Source organism: Melanerpes formicivorus, unplaced genomic scaffold, assembly GCF_026170545.1.
Source record: "Melanerpes formicivorus ecotype bairdi unplaced genomic scaffold, bMelFor1.0.p_v2 SCAF_4, whole genome shotgun sequence".
NCBI lineage: Eukaryota > Metazoa > Chordata > Aves > Piciformes > Picidae > Melanerpes > Melanerpes formicivorus.
This window is the reverse complement of record NW_027142356.1, coordinates 36817500-36837093: the sequence shown is the minus strand read 5'-3', so window position 1 is coordinate 36837093 and position 19594 is coordinate 36817500. Positions and strand designations below refer to the sequence as shown.

At 46.6% G+C, this 19594-nt stretch overlaps 1 protein-coding gene across 1 annotated transcript in view; it reads left to right on the top strand.

Annotated features, from left to right (window-relative positions):
* The window catches only part of CORIN (corin, serine peptidase), a 90045-nt gene that overhangs the window by 28490 nt on the left and 41961 nt on the right, over window positions 1-19594 (top strand). The window contains exon 4 of the mRNA XM_068171327.1: window positions 17940-18150. Coding sequence (XP_068027428.1) covers window positions 17940-18150 — 211 coding nt within the window. The remainder of the gene's footprint in view (window positions 1-17939; window positions 18151-19594) is intronic.

Below are 19594 nucleotides of genomic sequence, written 5' to 3'. Positions count from 1 at the left end.
TACAGCAGGTTGCCCACAGCCACATCCAGCCTGGCCCTTGGTGCCATGGGTTAGTTGATTAGATGGTGCTGGACGATAGTTTGGACTTGATGATCTCAAAGGTCTTTTCCAACCTGGTTAATTCTGTACTTCTATAATTTTTCATCAGGAAAACAAGAATTTGTTCAGCTGCTCAGTCCTTGGTCAGCATCAGATCTTCAGCTCCACCTTCAGTGTGCCAGGCAGGAGCCTGCAGTTTTCAAAGCACAGGATTCATGTGCTTGCAGTTTTCTCCTTAGCAAGCGTGGTGCTGCCTTCTGCTCTTAATTTCTGGGCAGGTTTGTCAGGGAGAAGGTTTTCTCTGTCAGTTTTGTCTGGAAGTGAGGTGGGCAGAAGTTACCACTGTGAGACTGCCTTATGGGGGGGAAAAAAAGGATCCTAATTTCTCCCAGAGCAGATCAGAAGAGTAATTCAGCTATTCTAGAAAGGTAATTAAGCAGAGACAAGTGGCACAGCTTAGGCTCAGCCTATTTCCATGCTGCTCTATTCATAGCCTGCTGACTATTTCAGCTAATGTTAGTCTTTTACATAGCACTGTGCTGTTTGGAACAGAGCAGTATTGGTGCATAACTGAATGTTGTCAATCAAGCTAGCATTTATTTTCACTTATTCAAACCACATTCATTTTAAAGAGCCCAAGGCAACCAACCAAAACCATCTGGGTCCTGTGGAAGCTACCATTTTATTTGACTTGCATTTTTGTTTTAGCTCTTTCTTTTTAGCAAAGCCTATCAAGAGGACTAAAGGCAAGCACATGTTTCAAAACAATAGCAAATCCCTGCCCAACCTAACATCCCATGGTAAACAGTCTCTGCTGACAGACCTAATCCTAGAATTTATTGCACTTTGTGCCTTCTTTTTTTTTTTTTGATTGATTTAATGGTTGAATAGGACAGAATCAGCCAGGTTGGAAAAGACCTCAGAGATTGTTGGGTCCAAGCTATCACCCAACACCATCTAATCAACTAAACCATGGCACCAAGCACTCCATCCACCTCTTCCTAAACACTTCCAGTGATGGTGACTCCACCACCTCCCTGGGCAGCACATTCCAATGGCCAATCTCTCTTGCTGGGAAGAATTTCTTACTAACATGCAGTCTAAACTTCCCCTGGCACAGCTTGAGACTGTGTCCTCTTGTTCTGGTGCTGGTTGCCTGGGAGAAGAGAGCAACCCCCACCTGGCTACAACCTCCCTGCAGGGAGTTGTAGAGAGCAGTAAGGTCTCCCCTGAGCCTCCTCTTCTCCAGGCTAAGCAACCCCAGCTCCCTCAGCCTCTCCTCACAGGGCTGTGCACCAGACCCCTCCCCAGCTTTGTTGCCCTTCTCTGGACACCTTCCAGCATCTCAACATCTTTCCTAAACTGAGGGGCCCAGAACTGGACACAGGACTCAAGATGTGGAATAACCAGTGCTGAGTACAGGGCAGAATGACCTCCCTGATCCTGCTGGCCACACTGTTCCTGATGGAGGCCAGGATGCCATTGGCCTTCTTGGCCACCTGGGCACACTGCAGGCTCATGTTCAGCTTACTGTCAACCAGTACCCCCAGGTCCCTCTCTGCCTGGCTGCTCTCCAGCCACTCTGACCCCAGCCTGTAGCTCTGCATGGGGTTGTTGTGGCCAATGTGCAGAACCCAGCACTTGGATGTGTTAAATCTCATGCCGTTGGACTCTGCCCATCTGTCCAGCCTGGCAAGGTCCCTGCACAAAGGGGCAGAGTAGGTTCTTAGGAGGAAAAATAAAGAAAAAAGGTCTTAAATTTCACTCAAGAATCTTGTAATTAGGAAATGACTAATCAAAGCAGCAGATCTGGAATACAGGCCAGCTCACACCTCATGGGGGGTAGGTGCTTAGCCTCAGCTTTGGCTAATGAGCTTACCTGCCCTCAGCTCTGCCTGCCCAGGGGAACTAAAGCAGCAAGTATCTGCCTCAGCCAAAAAAGAAGGGGGGAAAAAAAAAGGGCAGTGTCTGGAAGCACCTTGGTGAAGTGAGGCTCCTAGAAATAAATAAATAACTAGTTAAATCATGAGGTGGCTTGAGGAAAAGTCCAGCAGGATTCTTGGGTCAGGAGAATAACTGAGGCAGACTTTATGGCTGCATTGAGTGAGATCTGAGCCAGCAAGTGTCTGGTGGATGCTGGAGGTGGTGCTCCACTGTGCAGCAGCTGGGACAGATTGCCTTAATAAAAAACCCCAAAGAATATGATAACACTTCAGCTCTGATCTGAAATATGAGTTATTTCCCTCATGGCTAATCCCCTCTCTGTGACCTGGGAGACAATGAATTGTTTTTCCCCCTCTACTGCAGGTGGTCGGTAGCCTTCTCACCCCTCCCTTTGGTACCTGTGGAGCACCAGGGGGAGCTGGGAATCACTCATTCCTTTCAAATTGTATAATCTATTAGCTGAGGGAAGTTTAATGCAGAGCAATTGTTTTCAGCTGGGGGCTGGGCTTCAAGAGCTTGTTTCCTTCTTTCCCCACACAAGCCAGCTGGGCTGCATTTAGAGGTTAGTGAGGATGAGCAGAGGGCTGGAGCACCCCTCCTATGAGGACAGACTGAGTTGGGGCTGTTCAGACTGGAGAAGAGAAGGCTGAAAGGAGACCTTATTGTGGGCTTTCAGTATCTGAAGGGGGCTACAAGAAAGCTGGGAAGGGACTTTGTAGGGTGTCAGGGAGTGATAGGAGTGGGGGGAATGGGAAAAAAAGAGAGATGGTTGGATTCAGATTGGATGTTAGGAAGAACTTGTTCCCCAGGAGGGTGGTGAGTGACTGACACAGGTTGCCCAGGGAGGTGGTGGAAGCCTCATGCCTGGAGGTGTTTGCAGCCAGGCTGGATGTGGCTGTGAGCAACCTGCTGTAGTGTGAGGTGTCCCTGCCCATGGCAAGAGGTGTGTGTGGGGGGTTGGAACTGGCTGATTCTTGAGGTCCCTTCCACCCCTTACAATTCTATGATTGTAGTGGTGCTGAGAAGGTGTCTCTCTGTTGCTCAGAGCCATGCAGTGCTGTACTTCTCTTTATGTGCTGGTATTTCTTGTCTCCTGGATGAGCTGGCTCAGCTCTGAGTTTGCTCTTGGCTCCTTTGGCAGCAGTGTTGTTTAGAAGTCAATGGCAAGCACGCAGGGTTGAGAGGGAGCAGTATTGCACCATTGCATCTATTCAATGGTCTTGTGAAATAGTTCTCTGGGTCAGTTGACCTAAGAAAAGTCACAACCTTGCTAGGCACTCTTTACAGTACCTTGCTTATATCTTCAGGCTGCTGTAGCTGTTATTGAAGCATGACTGTGAGCCACTGGAGGCATGAACTTACCACATGTCTGCCCAGATGTAGGTGTCCCAGATTTAATACTGCTCTTCTCGAGGTGATGCCTTTGTGCTGTATTGGAGCTGTATGAAGGCACTCCTGTGAAACCTCCCTGTAGGGACTGAGACCTTAGATTTCATGTGTGAAGTGCTCCTGCTCAACAAGATTCCTCAGGTCTGCAGGGTCGTTTGTGTTCATAAGCACCTAAAATAAAAGCTACTACTACTCAAGTGCTGCTTAATCTTCATCTCTGTTTGACAGTGTGCTGTGGAGGATCTCAGTTCTGGCAAAGGAGGAATTTTTATGGCTCACAGATTGATGACAACTTTCTTTTTGCATTGTCTTCTATCCTTTCTGCTTTTTGGTACTGGAAATGCTGCTGTTTGTGCTTACTTTTTCCTTTGGCATCGGCTACAGATGCAGTGTTCACCAAAAAAATCCCTATTGAGTGTGGTGGCCTTCTTGAGACAAACATTTGTCAGCTCCTCAGGGCCATTTGGTCTTGTCAAGAGAGCCTGTCAGAAATGGAGAGGTTTCTGTTGACAGTTGTTTATAGTGTTGCACTTTTACAACACAGCATCAAGTATTCCCATTGTCTTTTCCTTCACTTCCTGAGTGCTGTATGGACATTTAGTTAGTTAGTTAGCTAAGTTTGTCTTCAAAACACTTCAGGTGACTCAAAGCAAAATGCTTTGAATGCCAAACTGCAGTTAACTGTAGATTAGCTCTTATAGAAGGATCTGGAGGTGCTGGAAGGTGTCCAGAGAAGGGCCACGAGGATGAGCAGAGGCCTGGAGCTGCTCTGCTGTGAGGACAGACAGTGGGAGTTGGGGCTGTTCAGTCTGGAGAAGAGAAGGCTCCCAGGAGACCTAATTGTGGCCTTCCAGGAAAGTTGGGGAGGGACTTTTGAGGATGTCAGGGAGTGATAGGGCTAGGGGGGATGGAACAAGAATAGAAATGGGTAGATTCAGCTTGGATGTTAGGAAGAAGTTGTTCCCCATGAGGGTGGTGAAAGCCTGGCACAGGTTGCCCAGGGGGGTGGTGGAAGCCTCATCCCTGGAGGTTTTTGCAGCCAGGCTGGATGTGGCTGTGAGCAACTTGCTGTAGTGTGAGGTGTCAGGACAAGATGACCCTTGAGGTCCCTTCCAACTCTGACAATTCTATGTGCTGAGCAAGCTTATTTAGCTTGACTTTTCATTTTGATGAAGTCTAGCCAACACAATTATTTAAGAACCCAAATTTACATGGAAATAGGTGAAGAGAGTCTTCTTCCAGCAGTTTTAAAAGGGCTTACTTCATTGTGAGCAAAAGATCTTACAAACCTAGCAGCTTGAAAGATGCTTCAAGCCATTGGAATGTGGTGGAGTCACCATCACTGGAGGTGTTTAAGAATAGACTGGATGAGGCACTTGGTGCCAAGGTTTAGTTGATCAGATGGTGTTGGGTGATGGGTTGGATTTGATGATCTCGAAGGTCTTTTCCAACCTGGTTAATTCTATTCTCTTTTGAAGTGTTGCAGCCCTTGAATGATATACATACTTTCTGCATATAAATAGGATGACCCATCCTGTAGGCATCTTGCCTACAAGAAGGTTGGAGGGAGTCTGTAGTGGTAGGCTGAGGGCAATGGCTTCACACTAGAGAAGAGCAGATTTAGACTGGATCTTAGGAACAGGTTCTGCACCATGAGAGTAGCTGATAAGGTTCTGCAGGGAGGCACTTGAGTCCCCTATCCCTGGTGATATTCTAGGTGGTATTCAAGACTAGATGACCTTTGGTGGTCCTTTCCAACCCAGACCATTCTATGATCTCCTTCTGTCTTTTCCTGTGCTCTTGTTTCATAGTCATTAAAGCTTTTCTGCTGTTCTCTACAGGCATGGAGGATTTACTCACCTGCCAGTGACCAAAAAATCCCTCATAATTTATCTTGCACTTTTTACTCTCTTTATGTAATTACAGGAAAATGACTAGTTTTAGGTACTAATTCTGCTTGAATCAGGGACTATCATGATATAAATCCTTTTATTCTCCAAGTAGGTACTGAAGCTAACTGGAAAGTAGTGATGTGGATGGACAGCTGGGTGCCAGATGCCCACTTCGCTGCTCTCTCCTATGCCTTCCCCAACAGGCCAGAGGGAGAAAATAAGATGCAAAAGCTCATGAGCTGTGGTAAAGTCAGAGAAGTCACTTACCAGTTACTGTCAGAGGCTTTACCTGGGGAGAATCAATTGAATATCTTGCCAATTAATAATAGATCATGGGATGGTGAGAAATGAGTGTAAAGGCTAAACCACCTTCCCCCACCCTGCCCTTCTCCCCAGAGTCAACTTCATTCTGTTCCCTGCTCTTCCACCTCTTTCCTACTGTGAGTGGGATGGGGAATGGGGATTGTGGTCAGTCCACAATGTTTCTGCTGTTTCTTCCTCCTCATAGTTTTGTATTTGCATTTGTTTTCCTGCCCCAGGCTGGGGTTCCTCCCACTGGTGCAGTACTTTCAGAACAGCTCCCATGTGGCTCCTCTCTATGGAGTGCGGTCTCTCAGGATAACCCTGCTTCAGCGTGAGAACTTGCTGACAAGACTTTGTTTCAAAGTCTTGCAAGAGTATTCCCTTGTTGTTGTTGTGACATCCAATGTGTTTTAGAAGAAAATCAGTGTGCTAGAAGTAAATTTGTGAAGTCTTTTGACAAATCTTCATGGTTTTCCATGATAGACGACCTAACCACTTTGCTGTGCTCTAAAAGGGACAATTTAGCAACACAGCTACATCAGACTATGGAATATGTGCAGTGTGGGGATGAGTTTGTGAATGAGTTTCAGTGATCTGGTGAGTCAGGAGTCACGAGAGGTAGGCAAAGGTTCTAAGCAATGGCATATAGCTCTAGAATATTGTCATAGAGTCACAGAATTGTCAGGGTTGGAAGGGACCTCAAGGCTCAGCCAGTTCCAAGCCCCCTGCCATGGGCAGGGACACCTCACACTACAGCAGGTTGCTCACAGCCACATCCAGCCTGGCTGCAAATACCTCCAGGCATGAGGCTGCCACCACCTCTGTGGGCAACCTGTGCCAGTGTCTCACCACCCTCATGGGGAACAACTTCTTCCTGACTGAATCTACCCATTTCTAGTTTTGTTCCACCCCCCCCAGTCATATCACTCCCTGACATCCTAAAAAGTCCCTCCCCAGCCTTCTTGTAGCCCCCTTCGGATACTGGAAGGCCACAATGAGGTCTCTTCTCAGCCTTCTTTTCCCTGGACTGAATAGCCCCAAGTCCCCAGGTAACCTGTTCCAGTGTCTGACCTTTTCTTCAGCCACAGGCACTTCTATTGACTTCCTCATCAGAGTGACCAACACAATCTCCATAATATCCCAAGATGGGGAGAATTTACTCTTCTGACTTGATTGTGATAGAGCAACTCAGTCACTTCTATTGACCTCCTCATCACAGTGAGCAGTATGATCACCATAACAACCCAAGAGGGGAAAAATTACTTGATTGTAATAGAGCAACTCCCTATCCAAGGTGTAGGGTCTGGAGCACAGCACAAAGAGGAGAGGCTGAGGGAGCTGGGGTTGCTTAGCCTGGAGAAGAGGAGGCTCAGGGGGGACCTTTATTGCTCTCTACAACTACCTGCAGGGAGGTTGTAGCCAGGTGGGGGTTGGTCTCTTCTCCCAGGCAAGCAGCACCAGAACAAGAGGACACAGTCTCAAGCTGCACTGGGGTGGGGGTTAGGCTGGATGTTAGGAAGAAGCTCTTCTCAGCAAGAGAGATTGGCCATGGGAATGTGCTGCCCAGGGATGTGGTGGAGTCACCATCACTGGAAGAGTGATCTTTAGGAAGAGCCTGGCTGAGGCACTTGGTGCCATGGTTTAGTTGATTAGATGGTGCTGGGTGATAGGTTGGATTGGGTGATCTCAGAGGTCTTTTCCAACCTGGTCTTCTCTTCTCCAATCTGACATGAGAAACAACAGCTGGAGGGAAAGGATGTGTGTGTGATAATCCATAAAGATGTGGCCTTTGTTATGAAAATGCTGTAAGAAAGCATTTCTTGACTGCATTTATATTGGTTGTCCTGTTATTTACACACTTGGCTTGCTGTACATCAGGATGGAAGCACAGAGTTCATCAGATACACAGCAGTTAATATAACTTCTAAAAGCCTGAACCCTGAGATCCTTACAAAATAGGCTGCTTCTTGACTACAACTTCATGGTTTGTTGTTCTGCTGGGGTCTTTGGGGTTCTTTTTGCACAGAATCACTCTTAAAATTCCTCCTATCCAGATCTCTTAAAATACTTTGCTGATTTAACACAGTTGCAGAAGTGAATTGTGTCAGTTCTCCTACCAGCAGTTTTGAGCTAATCAAAGGCAGATGACTTTCTATTATGGACACAATGTTCCTTGTCAGATGGCAGATTGGAGTGGAAGTTTGAAATGCTCTTTTGATTTGGTGCAGATGTACCTCAACAGATACAAAAGGCATACGTGCAGTTGTAGAGGATCCTAGCGGCGACCAGAGAGGGGCAAATGGCCTTCAGCTGTTCCTCATTCATTGTGGTGCTTTAATTTCTTTCATGCCACCTTCCTTGCCATGAGGAATTTGGGAGCTGCTTTATTTACAGGCATCTCCTTAGCAAGCCTTTTTTTTTTGTTTTTCCAGTGTTATGATGGCAATGTGGAGAAGAGAAGGCTGCGAGGAGACTGAATTGTGGCCTTCTAGTATCTGAAGGGGGCTGTAAGAAAGTTGGGGAGGGACTTTTTGGGATGTCAGGGAGTTGATAAGACTGGGGGGGAATGGAACAGAAATAGAAATGGGGAGATTGAGATTGGATGTTAGGAAGAAGTTGTTCCCCATGAGGGTGGTGAGAGCCTGGCACAGGCTGCCCAGGGAGGTGGTGGAAGCCTCATGCCTGGAGGTTTTTGCAGCCAGGCTGGATGTGGCTGTGAGCATCCTGCTGTAGTGTCCCTGCTCATGGCAGGGGGTTTGGAACTGGCTGATGCTTGAGGTCCCTTCCAACCCTAACAGTTCTATGATCCTCTGTGTCTTGGCACATATTGAATTCTGAGCAGCTACAGAGGTCAGGAGAGTGGCACATTTACAAAGCAAAGGCAGCAACTCAGAAAAAGACTTGGAGCATATGCTAAATTCATCCCTATCCAGAAAGTGCATATGCTTAAAAGATGCTCTCAGCAGAGAAGCTGCCCAGCCTCAGGACTGAAACTGCAAATGCATCAAAGTTCAGTGCTTTTCAACAAGCAGTTGGCATCTGTCTCCCCTATTGATTTGAATGGGATCTGCTGGTGATTTGTAGTTCTGAAAGAAATGTCCATTTATTCTGTGGCTATCTGTCCCACATGCAGACATGTGAGGAGTTTTAAGCAGTTGCTTATCAGGATCTTGAGCACAGTGCTAAATTTAGGAATTCCCTTTATTCCCCATAGTCTGCCAGAGAGGATCTGCAACTCTTTGCTAGGAGAGGATTGGGCTGGATGTTAAGAAATTGTCCTTCACAGAAAGAGAGATTGGCCATTGGAATGTGCTGCCCAGGGAGGTGGTGGAGTCACCATCCCTGGAGGTGTTTAAAAAGAGCCTGAATGAGGCACTTGGTGCCATGGTTTAGCTGATTAGATGGTGTTGGGTGATAGCTTGGACCCAATGATCTTTGAGGTGTTTTCCAACCTGGTCTGGTCTGGTCTGGTCTGGTCTGGTCTGGTCTGGTCGACTCGACTCGACTCGACTCGACTCGACTCGACTCGACTCGACTCGACTCGACTCGACTCTACTCTACTCTACTCTACTCTACTCTACTCTACTCTACTCTACTCTACTCTACTCTACTCTACTCTACTCTACTCTACTCTACTCTACTCTACTCTACTCTACTCTACTCTACTCTACTCTACTCTACTCTACTCTACTCTACTCTATTCTTTCTTCTTCCCAAACCTGTGATCTCTGACTCCCTACCCAAGATGGGGCAGAATTTGTCCCTCTTACTTGATTGCAGTAGAGCAGCTCCCTGTAGTTTTAACATTTCTTTAACAGAGGGCAGATAAAAGTGGCAGGCAGCAACAAACTGAACAACCTACCAACTGGGCACTCATCTGGTGTCTTCTGTTGGTAAGCAACCTGTGTGCTAGTAGTTGGCATCAGGTTAGAGAAAGCTAGCTGGAGAATGATTTACTCCTCTGTAAGTCTTTGCCTTGTAAAACTAAGGCTTTTCATGCTGCTTCTTGAGCAATTGAATCTATAATAAAGGAATGCTTCAGTTGGTTTTATTTGTAAGACACTGGCAAATGATGCTTGGGGTAACTTGTTGCTTGGGATTTGAGGCATAATTAGTGCCTATTAGAGTAGTGCACCTCTAATTAGATGAAGTTTTCATCTAGATTTGGTATAGTGTGAATATTCAGTGCCTCTCAGGAGTGGGTGTCTCATTTTGGCTGTCCAATGAAAGAGGTTAAATCTTAGAACCATAGAATCAACAAGGTTGGAAAAGACCTCAGAGATCATCAGGTCCAACCTATTACCTAACACCTTCTAATCAACTAAACCATGGCTCCAAGTGCCTCATCCAGTCTCTTCTTAAACACCTCCAGTGATGGTGACTCCACCACCTCCCTGGGCAGCACATTCCAATGGCCAATTACTCTTGCTGGGAAGAACTTTCTCCTCACCTTCAGATTTAACTTCCCCTGGCACAGCTTGAGACTGTGTCCCCTTGTTCTGGTGCTGGTTGCCTGGGAGAAGAGACCAACCCCCACCTGGCTACAACTTCCTTTCAGGGAGTTGTAGAGATCAATAAGGTCTCCCCCGAGCCTCCTCTTCTCCAGGCTAAACACCCCCAGCTCTCTCAGCATCTCATCACAGGGCTGTGCTCCAGACCTCTCCCCAGCCTTATTGCCCTTCTCTGGACACGTTAAAGTGTCTCAATGTCCTTCCTAAATTGAAGATAAAGTCATAGAAAGACTAGTGCTTCAAAATACACAGGCAAATAAAGTGAAGAACACTTTTTATTAGTGATGTTTTTGTTAACATGCACACTTTTCAAATGCATCTGCAGGGTTTGTGTTCTAAGTGTTCCAGCAGAGGGGGGGGGGGGGGGGGGGGGGGGGGGAATCTTGGAGCAGAGGGATAAATGACATAAAAGTGTGATGACTCTTTAGGCCTAAGAAAACAATGCAAAAGAAAACCTCGCCCCACCCAGTTACTGTGAAGTTTTAAATAGGCACAAATCATTTGTGTATGAATTATGGGACCATAAAATCTTTTGGGCTGGAAGGGACCTCAGAGATCCTCCAGTTCCAACTCCCCTGCCACGGGCAGGGACACCTCCCACTAGCCCAAGTTGCTCAAGTCCTCATCCAACCTGGCCTTCAACAGTTCCAGGGAGGGGGCATCCACCACCTCCCTGGGCAACCAGCTCCAGTGTCTCACCACCCTTGCTGTGAAGAATTTCTTTCTAAGCTCTGGTGTTAATCTCCACTCTTCCAGCTTCAATCCATTGCCTCTCATCCTATCACTGCAAGCCCTTCTAGAAAGTCGTCCCCCCCCCCCAACTTTCTTGCAGCCCCCCTTCAGAATGTTCCCCCCCAACTTTCTTGCAGCCCCCCTTCAGAATGTTCCCCCCCCAACTTTCTTGCAGCCCCCTTTCAGAATGTTTCCCCCCCCCAACTTTCTTGCAGCCCCCTTTCAGAATATTCCCCCCCAACTTTCTTGCAGCCCCCCTTCAGAATGTTCCCCCCCAACTTTCTTGCAGCCCCCCTTCAGAATGTTCCCCCCCCCAACATTCTTGCAGCCCCCCTTCAGAATGTTCCCCCCCCCACTTTCTTGCAGCCCCCCTTCAGAATGTTCCCCCCCCCAACTTTCTTGCAGCCCCCCTTCAGAATGTTTCCCCCCCCCCCAACTTTCTTGCAGCCCCCCCTTCAGATACTGGAGGGTGGATCCAATCTAAAGAACAACTTATCAAACTTCCAACTGGCTCTCAAAGGTTAAACATAGCTCTGTCTTAGTCTGAAGCGAGACAGATGCTCTTTTACCTCTTCCAAAAGGGGCAAAAGAAAAATGCTCACACAAGGGATGGGATAGGATGGGGAAGTTTAAGTGACAGGTTGGACTTGATGATCTTTGAGGTCCTTTCCAGCCTTATTGATTCTATGATCCTCTGAAATGCTGTTCATAAGCACATAAAACAGTACAAAGCATAAAAAATACACAAAAGCCGTAGTCTGGGTTTAACACAGAAGCTTATTAAGACAAAGCTTTGAGCAAACCTCCCTTAAACCAGGCCAACCAACCCTGACTTTCATAGTATCATAGTATCAGTCAGGGTTGGAAGGGACCACAAGGATCATCTAGATCCAACCCCCTGCCATGGGCAGGGACACCCCACACTACATCAGCCTGGCCAGAGCCTCATCCAGCCTGGGCTTAAACACCTCCAGGGACAGGGCCTCGACCACCTCCCTGGACAACCCATTCCAGGATTTCACCACTCTCATGGTGAAGAACTTCCTCCTCACATCCAGCCTGAATCTTAGACTTAGACTTAGAGGAATCTTAGACTTAGAGGAATGAAATACACTTCCCAGTCCACCTCCTGGACCTCTCTAGCTTCTGAAGGTCTTCAACTTTGTGATTTCTTAAAGGCACCTAAGCCCTAAACCATCACAAGCTTGCACACTCTTCAAAAAGAATTCAGGCTGGATGTTAGGAAGAATTTCTTCCCAGCAAAAGAAATTGGCCACTGGAATGTGCTGCCCAGGGAGGTGGTGGAGTCACCATCACTGGAAGTGTTTAAGAAGAGCCTGGATGAGGCACTTGGTGCCATGGTTTAGTTGATTAGATGGTGCTGGATGATAGGTTGGACTGATGATCTCAAAGGTCTTTTCCAACCTGGCTTATTCCATTCCATTCCGTTCCATTCCGTTCCATTCCTTTCCATTCCATTCCATTCCATTCCATTCCATTCCATTCCATTCCATTCCATTCCATTCCATTCCATTCCATTCCATTCCATTCCATTCCATTCCATTCCATATCTAAGCCTTTAAGTGCAAGATGAAACCCAGCTTGAAGAAAACAACAAAGACACACAAGCAAGGAAGCAAGGTGGGATGTGCTGAAGGGTAAATCACATTCATTATTGAAAGGCAATATGCACTCAGTGTAAGTAATGATTGGTGACCCTGCTCTGGCAGGGAGGTTGGACTAGATGGCCTTTCAAGGTCCCTTCCAGCCCCTGTGATTCTGTGGGATGTCCTGAGCAGGGGAGAAAGGATATAAACAGGGACATCCAAACTCTACCTGAAGGTCAGAGCTGTGCTGACAGTAGATGATGATGGAAATTATAGAATGAAGATGACATTGTCCTGTAGAAAGGAAAAGGAAGGGAAAGATGGGGAATGAAGGGAAATGTAATTGCAAAGGAGGTTAAGTCATATAAAGAGCAATTTCCATTGCATCCAGACTCAGAAGGATTCTGGGGAGGAGACAGCAGGGGTTCCCAACAGATGGCAAGAATCATTCAGACACTGAAGGGCTTGAAATTGTTGAAGAAATGAAATGCATTCTTTGTCTCATTATTTACAATGGCAAATTCAGGACAGATGTCTGAAAGGCAAGTGTTTTCAGGAGTCCTGAAGGGGAAATATTAAGGAGAAGCAGAAAAATTAAGGAGAGAGGAGAAAAAAAAAAAAAGTAGAAAAGAAATGGAACTGGCTGATTTCAAACCAAAGCCAAGTGAACCAGATCCAACCTGAGAATAGGAAGAAAATGATGACTTAGTTTGACTGGTATAATGTGAGCAGCGTGGCCAAGCTCTCTGTGAAGTTTCTTTATTGATTTCAAACTGTGATTCAAAGTCTGTCCTGATGCAAACAGCTGCACAATAGCCAACAGAGAACTGTGTACTGAGGGACACAGCCCAAATGGTGCTGATCAGACTTGGAAAGAATTGGAGACTTAGGATGGCTTTATTAAAGCTGTGTCCTTCCACGGCTTTGGTTTTCTGTCTGTCTTATGCCTTCCTGCAATTCATATTCTTACACTCATTGTAGTAGGACACAGAGGCACACTAGGTCACAGACTGATGACAACTTTCTTTTTGCATTGTCTTCTATCCTTTCTGCTTTTTGGTACTGGAAATGCTGCTGTTTGTGCTTACTTTTTCCTTTGGCATCGGCTACAGATGCAGTGTTCACCAAAAAAACCCTTATTGAGTGTGGTGGCCTTCTTGAGACAAACATTTGTCAGCTCCTCAGGGCCATTTTGGTCCTGTCAAGAGAGACTGTCAGAAATGGAGAGGTTTCTGTTGGCAGTTGTTTATAGTGTTGCACTTTTACAACACAGCATCAAGTATTCCCATTGTCTTTTCCTTCACTTCCTGAGTGCTGTATGGACATTTAGTTAGTTAGTTAGCTAAAAGTTTGTTTTCAATACACTTCAGGTGACTCAAAGCAAAATGCTCTGAATGCCAAACTGCAGTTAACCGTAGATTAGCTCTTATAGAAGGATCTGGAGGTGCTGGAAGGTGTCCAGAGAAGGGCCACAAGGATGAGCAGAAGGCTGGAGCTCCTCTCCTATGAGGACTGACTGAAGGCATTGGCATTGTTCAGTCTGGAGAAGAGAAGGCTCTGAGAAGACCTTCTTGTGGCCTTCCAGGATCTGAAGGGGGCTACAAGAAAGCTGGGGAGGGACTTTTGAGGGTGTCAGGGAGTGATAGGACTGGGGGGGAATGGAACAAAACTAGAAATGGGGAGATTCAGATTGGATGTTAGGAAGAAGTTGTTCCCCATGAGGGTGGTGAGAGACTGGCACAGGTTGCCCAGGGAGGTGGTGGAAGCCTCATGCCTGGAGGTGTTTGCAGCCAGGCTGGATGTGGCTGTGAGCAACCTGCTGTAGTGTGAGGTGTCCCTGCCCACATGGCAGGGGGGTTGGAACTGGCTGATCCTTGAGGTCCCTTCCAACTCTAACAATTCTGATTCCTTCATTCTGTGATTAGGATTTTATACTGCAGTAGGAACTATCCAAAAGACCTAATTCCATTCCTCTCTCCCTGTCTCTTTCTTGCTTCAGCCTAGCCTTCCTTACAGAAAGATGACCTACAGTTTCCCCTTCTCCCAACTTCACTGAAATATTTCCACATGACTCTGGGTCCAGTGTCTCTATTTAAAGTCTGCTTGGTTGTCATGAGGTTTATCTTCTCTGTCACAGGCACCTTCCTGCAGTGAGAAGCACATAAAATACTATCCAGTTCTGACATGGATAAGTGGGATCTGGGCTAGCCAAAGCAAAGACTTAAAAGGGCAGTGCAGCAATAGAATAGAATGGATTAGATGGGATTGGGTGATAGGCTGGACTTGAAGATCTCAAAGGTCTTTTCCAACCTGGTTAATTCTGTATTCTGTATTTTCCTGAGCTGTGGAGAAGACATGTGAAATGAAATGAAATCTCAGTTGGTTGCTCCCTAGTGGACTGCACATGAGAAGGCATTCAGAGCTGGAGGGAGGCCAAGAGAATCTGCCCATCTGCTGTTTGAACAGAAATGAAAGCTCTACCAAGATGTCATAGTAAATGGAAAGGGATATTAAGATTTTTTCAAGATCTCAGTGAGCTTTGGAATGTTTGGCTGAGAAGGGCAGGTGCTAGATCAATGCCACCATGCTCCTTTGAGTTGAGTATTTGATAGTAACAGGACAGGGGAGGTACAAAAGGCACTCTACAGCTTCATCTGTCTCACATATGAGGATGTGACATCAAACAGTCACAAGATCCTTTTAAGGTGAAGAGAGTATTGATTAAAGAGAACGTTGATTAAAAGGATATTGATAAAAGTATGATTTGCTGAAGGTCATTCCCATACCAAGAAGCATGAAAACTGCTGCTGTAGGCAAGCTAGAAGGGATTCTAAGTCACAGTGGCTGAGTTTGGTTTGGCTTAGCACTTTTAAATGAGATTCCTAGGGATTTTTAAGATCTATTAGGCTCAAAGATGAAATTTTAGGCCATGAGGTTTTGCTGTGAAAGAGCCAACTAAATGTTACCATTTCCCTTTGGGTTTACTGATGCCTTACCAGTGAATTTAGGGACTGCAAATGTTCAGACTTAGTACTGAGAGTGTTACTAAGCTGAGTTCTGTAATCATAGAATTGTGAGGTCTGGAAGGGACCTCAAGGATCAGCCAGTTCCAGTCCCCCTGCCATGGGCAGGGAAACCTCACACTACATCATGTTGCTCACAGCCACATCCAGCCTGGCTGCAAACACCTCCAGGGATGAGGCTTCACCACCTCCCTGGGCAACCTGTGCCAGTGTCTCACCACCCTCATGGGGAAGAACTTCTTCCTACCATCCAATCTGGATCTACTCATTTCTAGTTTTGTTCCATTCCCCCCAGTCCTATCATTCCCTGACACCCTCAAAAGTCCCTCCCCAGCTTTCTTGGAGCCCCTTTCAGATCCTGGAAGGCCACAATTAGGTCTCCTTGGAGCCTTCTCTTCTCCAGATTGAACATCCCCAACTCCTTCAGTCTGTCCTCATAGCAGAGCAGCTCCAGCCCTCTGCTCATCCTCATGGCCCTTCTCTGGACACCTTCCAACACCTCCAGATCCTTTCTGTAAAAGAGGCTCCAGAACTGGACACAGTGCTCCAGGTCGGGTCTCACCAGAGTGGAGTAGAGGAGAAGCATCACAGAATAATCTCCCTCTCCCTGCTGGCTGTGCCTCTCTTGCTGCAGCCCAGAATGTGATTGGCTTTCTGGGCTGCAAGTGCTCACTGCTCCTGTTAAGCTTCTCATCCACCAGCACCCCCAAGTTCTTTTCTTCAGGGCTGCTCTCAAGCCAGTCCCTGCCCAGCCTATGTCACTGTTTGGAATTGCCCTGACCTTGCACTTGGTCTTGTTGAACTTTATGAGCTTGGCTTGGGCACACCTCCCCAGCCTGTCCTGAAGTGGGTGGTGATTGCTACTGCAATTGAGCACAGTTTCATTTTCCATAAGCTATTTAAAGATGTGCTGTAAAAATTGCTGTGATTAAAAAGATGATGTATATTTCTAAATTGAAATACCAGCAAACTTGACCTGGGCTATGAAAATCAGGCTGCATGCTTTCCTCCTCAAGCACTCAGTTATGCTTTGCATACCAGAGGCAGAAGCTTGTTTTGCTGATCTGCTACAGCAATCCTAGTAAAAATATACCCTAGCTAGGATCTAGGCCAGCTCATGTCAGCTTCAGCTTCAATCATCATCTAATTGCTTTACATTTTAAATGGCTGATGCCAGGAGGAAACATCCCAGAGCTGGCTTTGTAGTGCAAGGTAGGAAATGGGTGTGTTCAGAATCAGGAGTTGCTTAAAAGCTATTCATCCTTTATTTCACCTCCCCCTATATGAAAATGTTATTTCATTTCCCATCAGCAAGGAACTGACTCCCACGGTGCTGTTTGAACATTCCTAACCCTTTCCAAGTGCTCTGTGATGCTGGGCAGTGAGGACACGTCCTGCAATAGGATAGCATCTCCTGCTGTCAGCAGACTCAGGTCTTATGGTTCTTTGCTCTAGGGAGACCTAATAGCAGCCTTCTGGGCCCCTCAATTCAAGAAAGATGTTGAGTTGCTGGAAGTTGTCCAGAGAAGGGCAACAAAGCTGGGGAGGGGTTTGGAGCACAGCCCTGTGAGGAGAGGCTGAGGGAGCTGGGGTTGCTTAGCCTGGAGAGGAGGAGGCTCAAGGGAGACCTTCTTGCTGTCTACATCTATCTGAAGGGAGGTTGTAGCCAGGTGGGGGTTGGTCTCTTCTCCCAGGCAACCAGCACCAGGACAAGAGGACACAGTCTCAAGCTCTGCCAGGGGAAGTTCAGGCTCGAGGGGAAGAGAAAGTTCTTCCCAGCAAGAGAGATTGGCCATTGGAATGTGCTGCCCAGGGAGGTGGTGGAGTCACCATCCCTGGAGGTGTTTAAGAAAAGCCTGGTTGAGGCATTTGGTGCCATGGTCTGGTTGATTAGGTAGGGTTGGGTGATCAGTTGGACTTGATGATCTCTGGGGTCTCTTCCAACCTGGTTGATTCTGTGAGTCTGTGATTTTTCTGACAGTATTGTGCTAACATTATGGGCTATCATCTTACCTGTGAGGTACAGGCATTGCCCAACCAAACAATCAAGCTTCTCCAGATTTCTTTCTCTGATACATCTATTTTGACAGCATTGTACTAAAATTATGGAATACAGAATTAACCAGGTTGGAAAAGACCTTTGAGATTGTTGAGTCCAACCTATCACCCAGCACCATCTAATCAACTAAACCATGGCACCAAGTGCCTCATCTAGGCTCTTTTTGAGCAGTTCCAGTGGTAGTGACTCCACTACCTGCCTGGGCAGCACATTCCAATGGATAATCACTCTCTCTATGAAGAACTTCTTCCTACCATCCAGCCCAAACCTCCCCTGGCTCAGCTTGAGACTGGCTCCTCTCCTTCTGTACCATCTTATCTGTGAGGTCCAGACGTTGCCTCTATAGTACATGTCCTTGACTATTCAGTTCAATGTATGATGTGAGCCAGCCCTTCAGAGGTGCTGCTGTTTGTTCTAAACCCACTGTTTTGATTCCACAGGTGCCTGCATAACTATCACCAACAGCCAGTGCCAAATGCTGCCCTATAACTACACCACCCTCACTTCGGTGCTTTCTATTGTCAGAAGCATCGAGATGGAAAAGTTCCTGAAGTTCTTCAGTTATCTCAATCGTCTCAGCTGCTATCAACACATCATGCTGTTTGGCTGTAGCCTTGCTCTCCCTGAATGCATCAGTGATGGTGATGACAGGTATTTGGGCATGAAAAATCAGACAGTGACTCTGAGCAACCTGATCTAGTGTGAGGGGCGAACTGCCCACCCCCCTGGGACTCTCTAGCCTCTGAAGGAGTTTTCAGTATGGTTATGGTTATGAAAACCTCCAGGGGTGAGGCTTCCACCACCTCCCTGGGCAACCTGTTCCAGTGTCTCACCACCATTGGAATGTGCTGCCCAGGGAGGTGGTAGAGTCACCGTCACTGGAGGTGTTTAAGAGGGGACTGGATGAGGCACTTGGTGCCATGGTTTAGTTGATTAGATGGTGTTGGGTGATAGGTTGGACTTGATGATCACTGAGGTCATTTCCAACCTGGTTAATTCTGTATTCTGTAAATGGTGATGATGCTAGGAAGTTCTTCCCCATGAGGGTGGTGAGAGACTGGCACAGGTTGCCCAGGGAGGTGGTGGAAGCCTCATGCCTGGAGGTTTTGAAGGCTAGGCTGGATGTGACTCTGCAGCCTGATCTAGTGTCCCAGGGTGATTGGAAAGGGATGATCCTTGAGGTCCCTTCCAACTCTAACAAGTCTCTGATTCTATGATTACATGATTACATCAAATCATGTATGCACTTGTGGGTAATGAGTGGACAATGACCTGGGGCATCTCTGTGTATGTTACATGATTCTAAAGCCACTTGTGGTAAAATACTCTCTGGTTAACCAGGCAAGGGAAGATCCAAACTAAAGCCTGTGACCCTCTCATTGTCCCTCAAAGCTGTTCACAACATTTCTGCCATGATAAGCTAACTGCAATAGAGTTCCTTTAGGGGAAAAGAGAGTTATTTTAGTAAATGAAAATAGGATGTTGCCACTGTGTGGAATAAAACTGTGATATTAGGACCTGTGCTAGATGCTATGGTCCTGCTCTGGCAGGGTTGTTGGACTTGATGGTCTTTGAAGGTCCCTATCAACACTTAACATCCTCTGGTCCTATTAGGGCAGACAGGCTTTCTTTTCTTTCAAATGAGGTGTCCCCAATTCTTGTACCTCATTTCTCCCACCTCCACACTTTAAGAATTGAGTGTCAGGGTTTTTCTTTGTGTGGTTTTATTTATGCATGTATTTATTATTGCTTTGGCAGGGGGGTTGGATTCAGTGAGCTCTGGAGCTCCCTTCCAACTTCCAATGTTCTGTGATTCTGTGACTTTCCCCAACCTTCTGCCATTACTTTTTAATGTCAAAGCTAGGACTGGATCTGCACCTCGTGGTTTCTGTTCTGGAGGGCACAGTGCCTCCCTCTACTTTTAGTTTCAAATAATTTCTTTTGTTGTTGTTGTTCTTGCCCCTGAGTGCTTGGGAAGAAAGCCCAGTGTGAGAGTGTAAATGATGCAGAGTTGCTTTAGAATCATAGAATCAACCAGGTTGGAAAAGACCTCAGAGATCAGCAAGTCCAACCTATTGTTTAATACCTAACACCT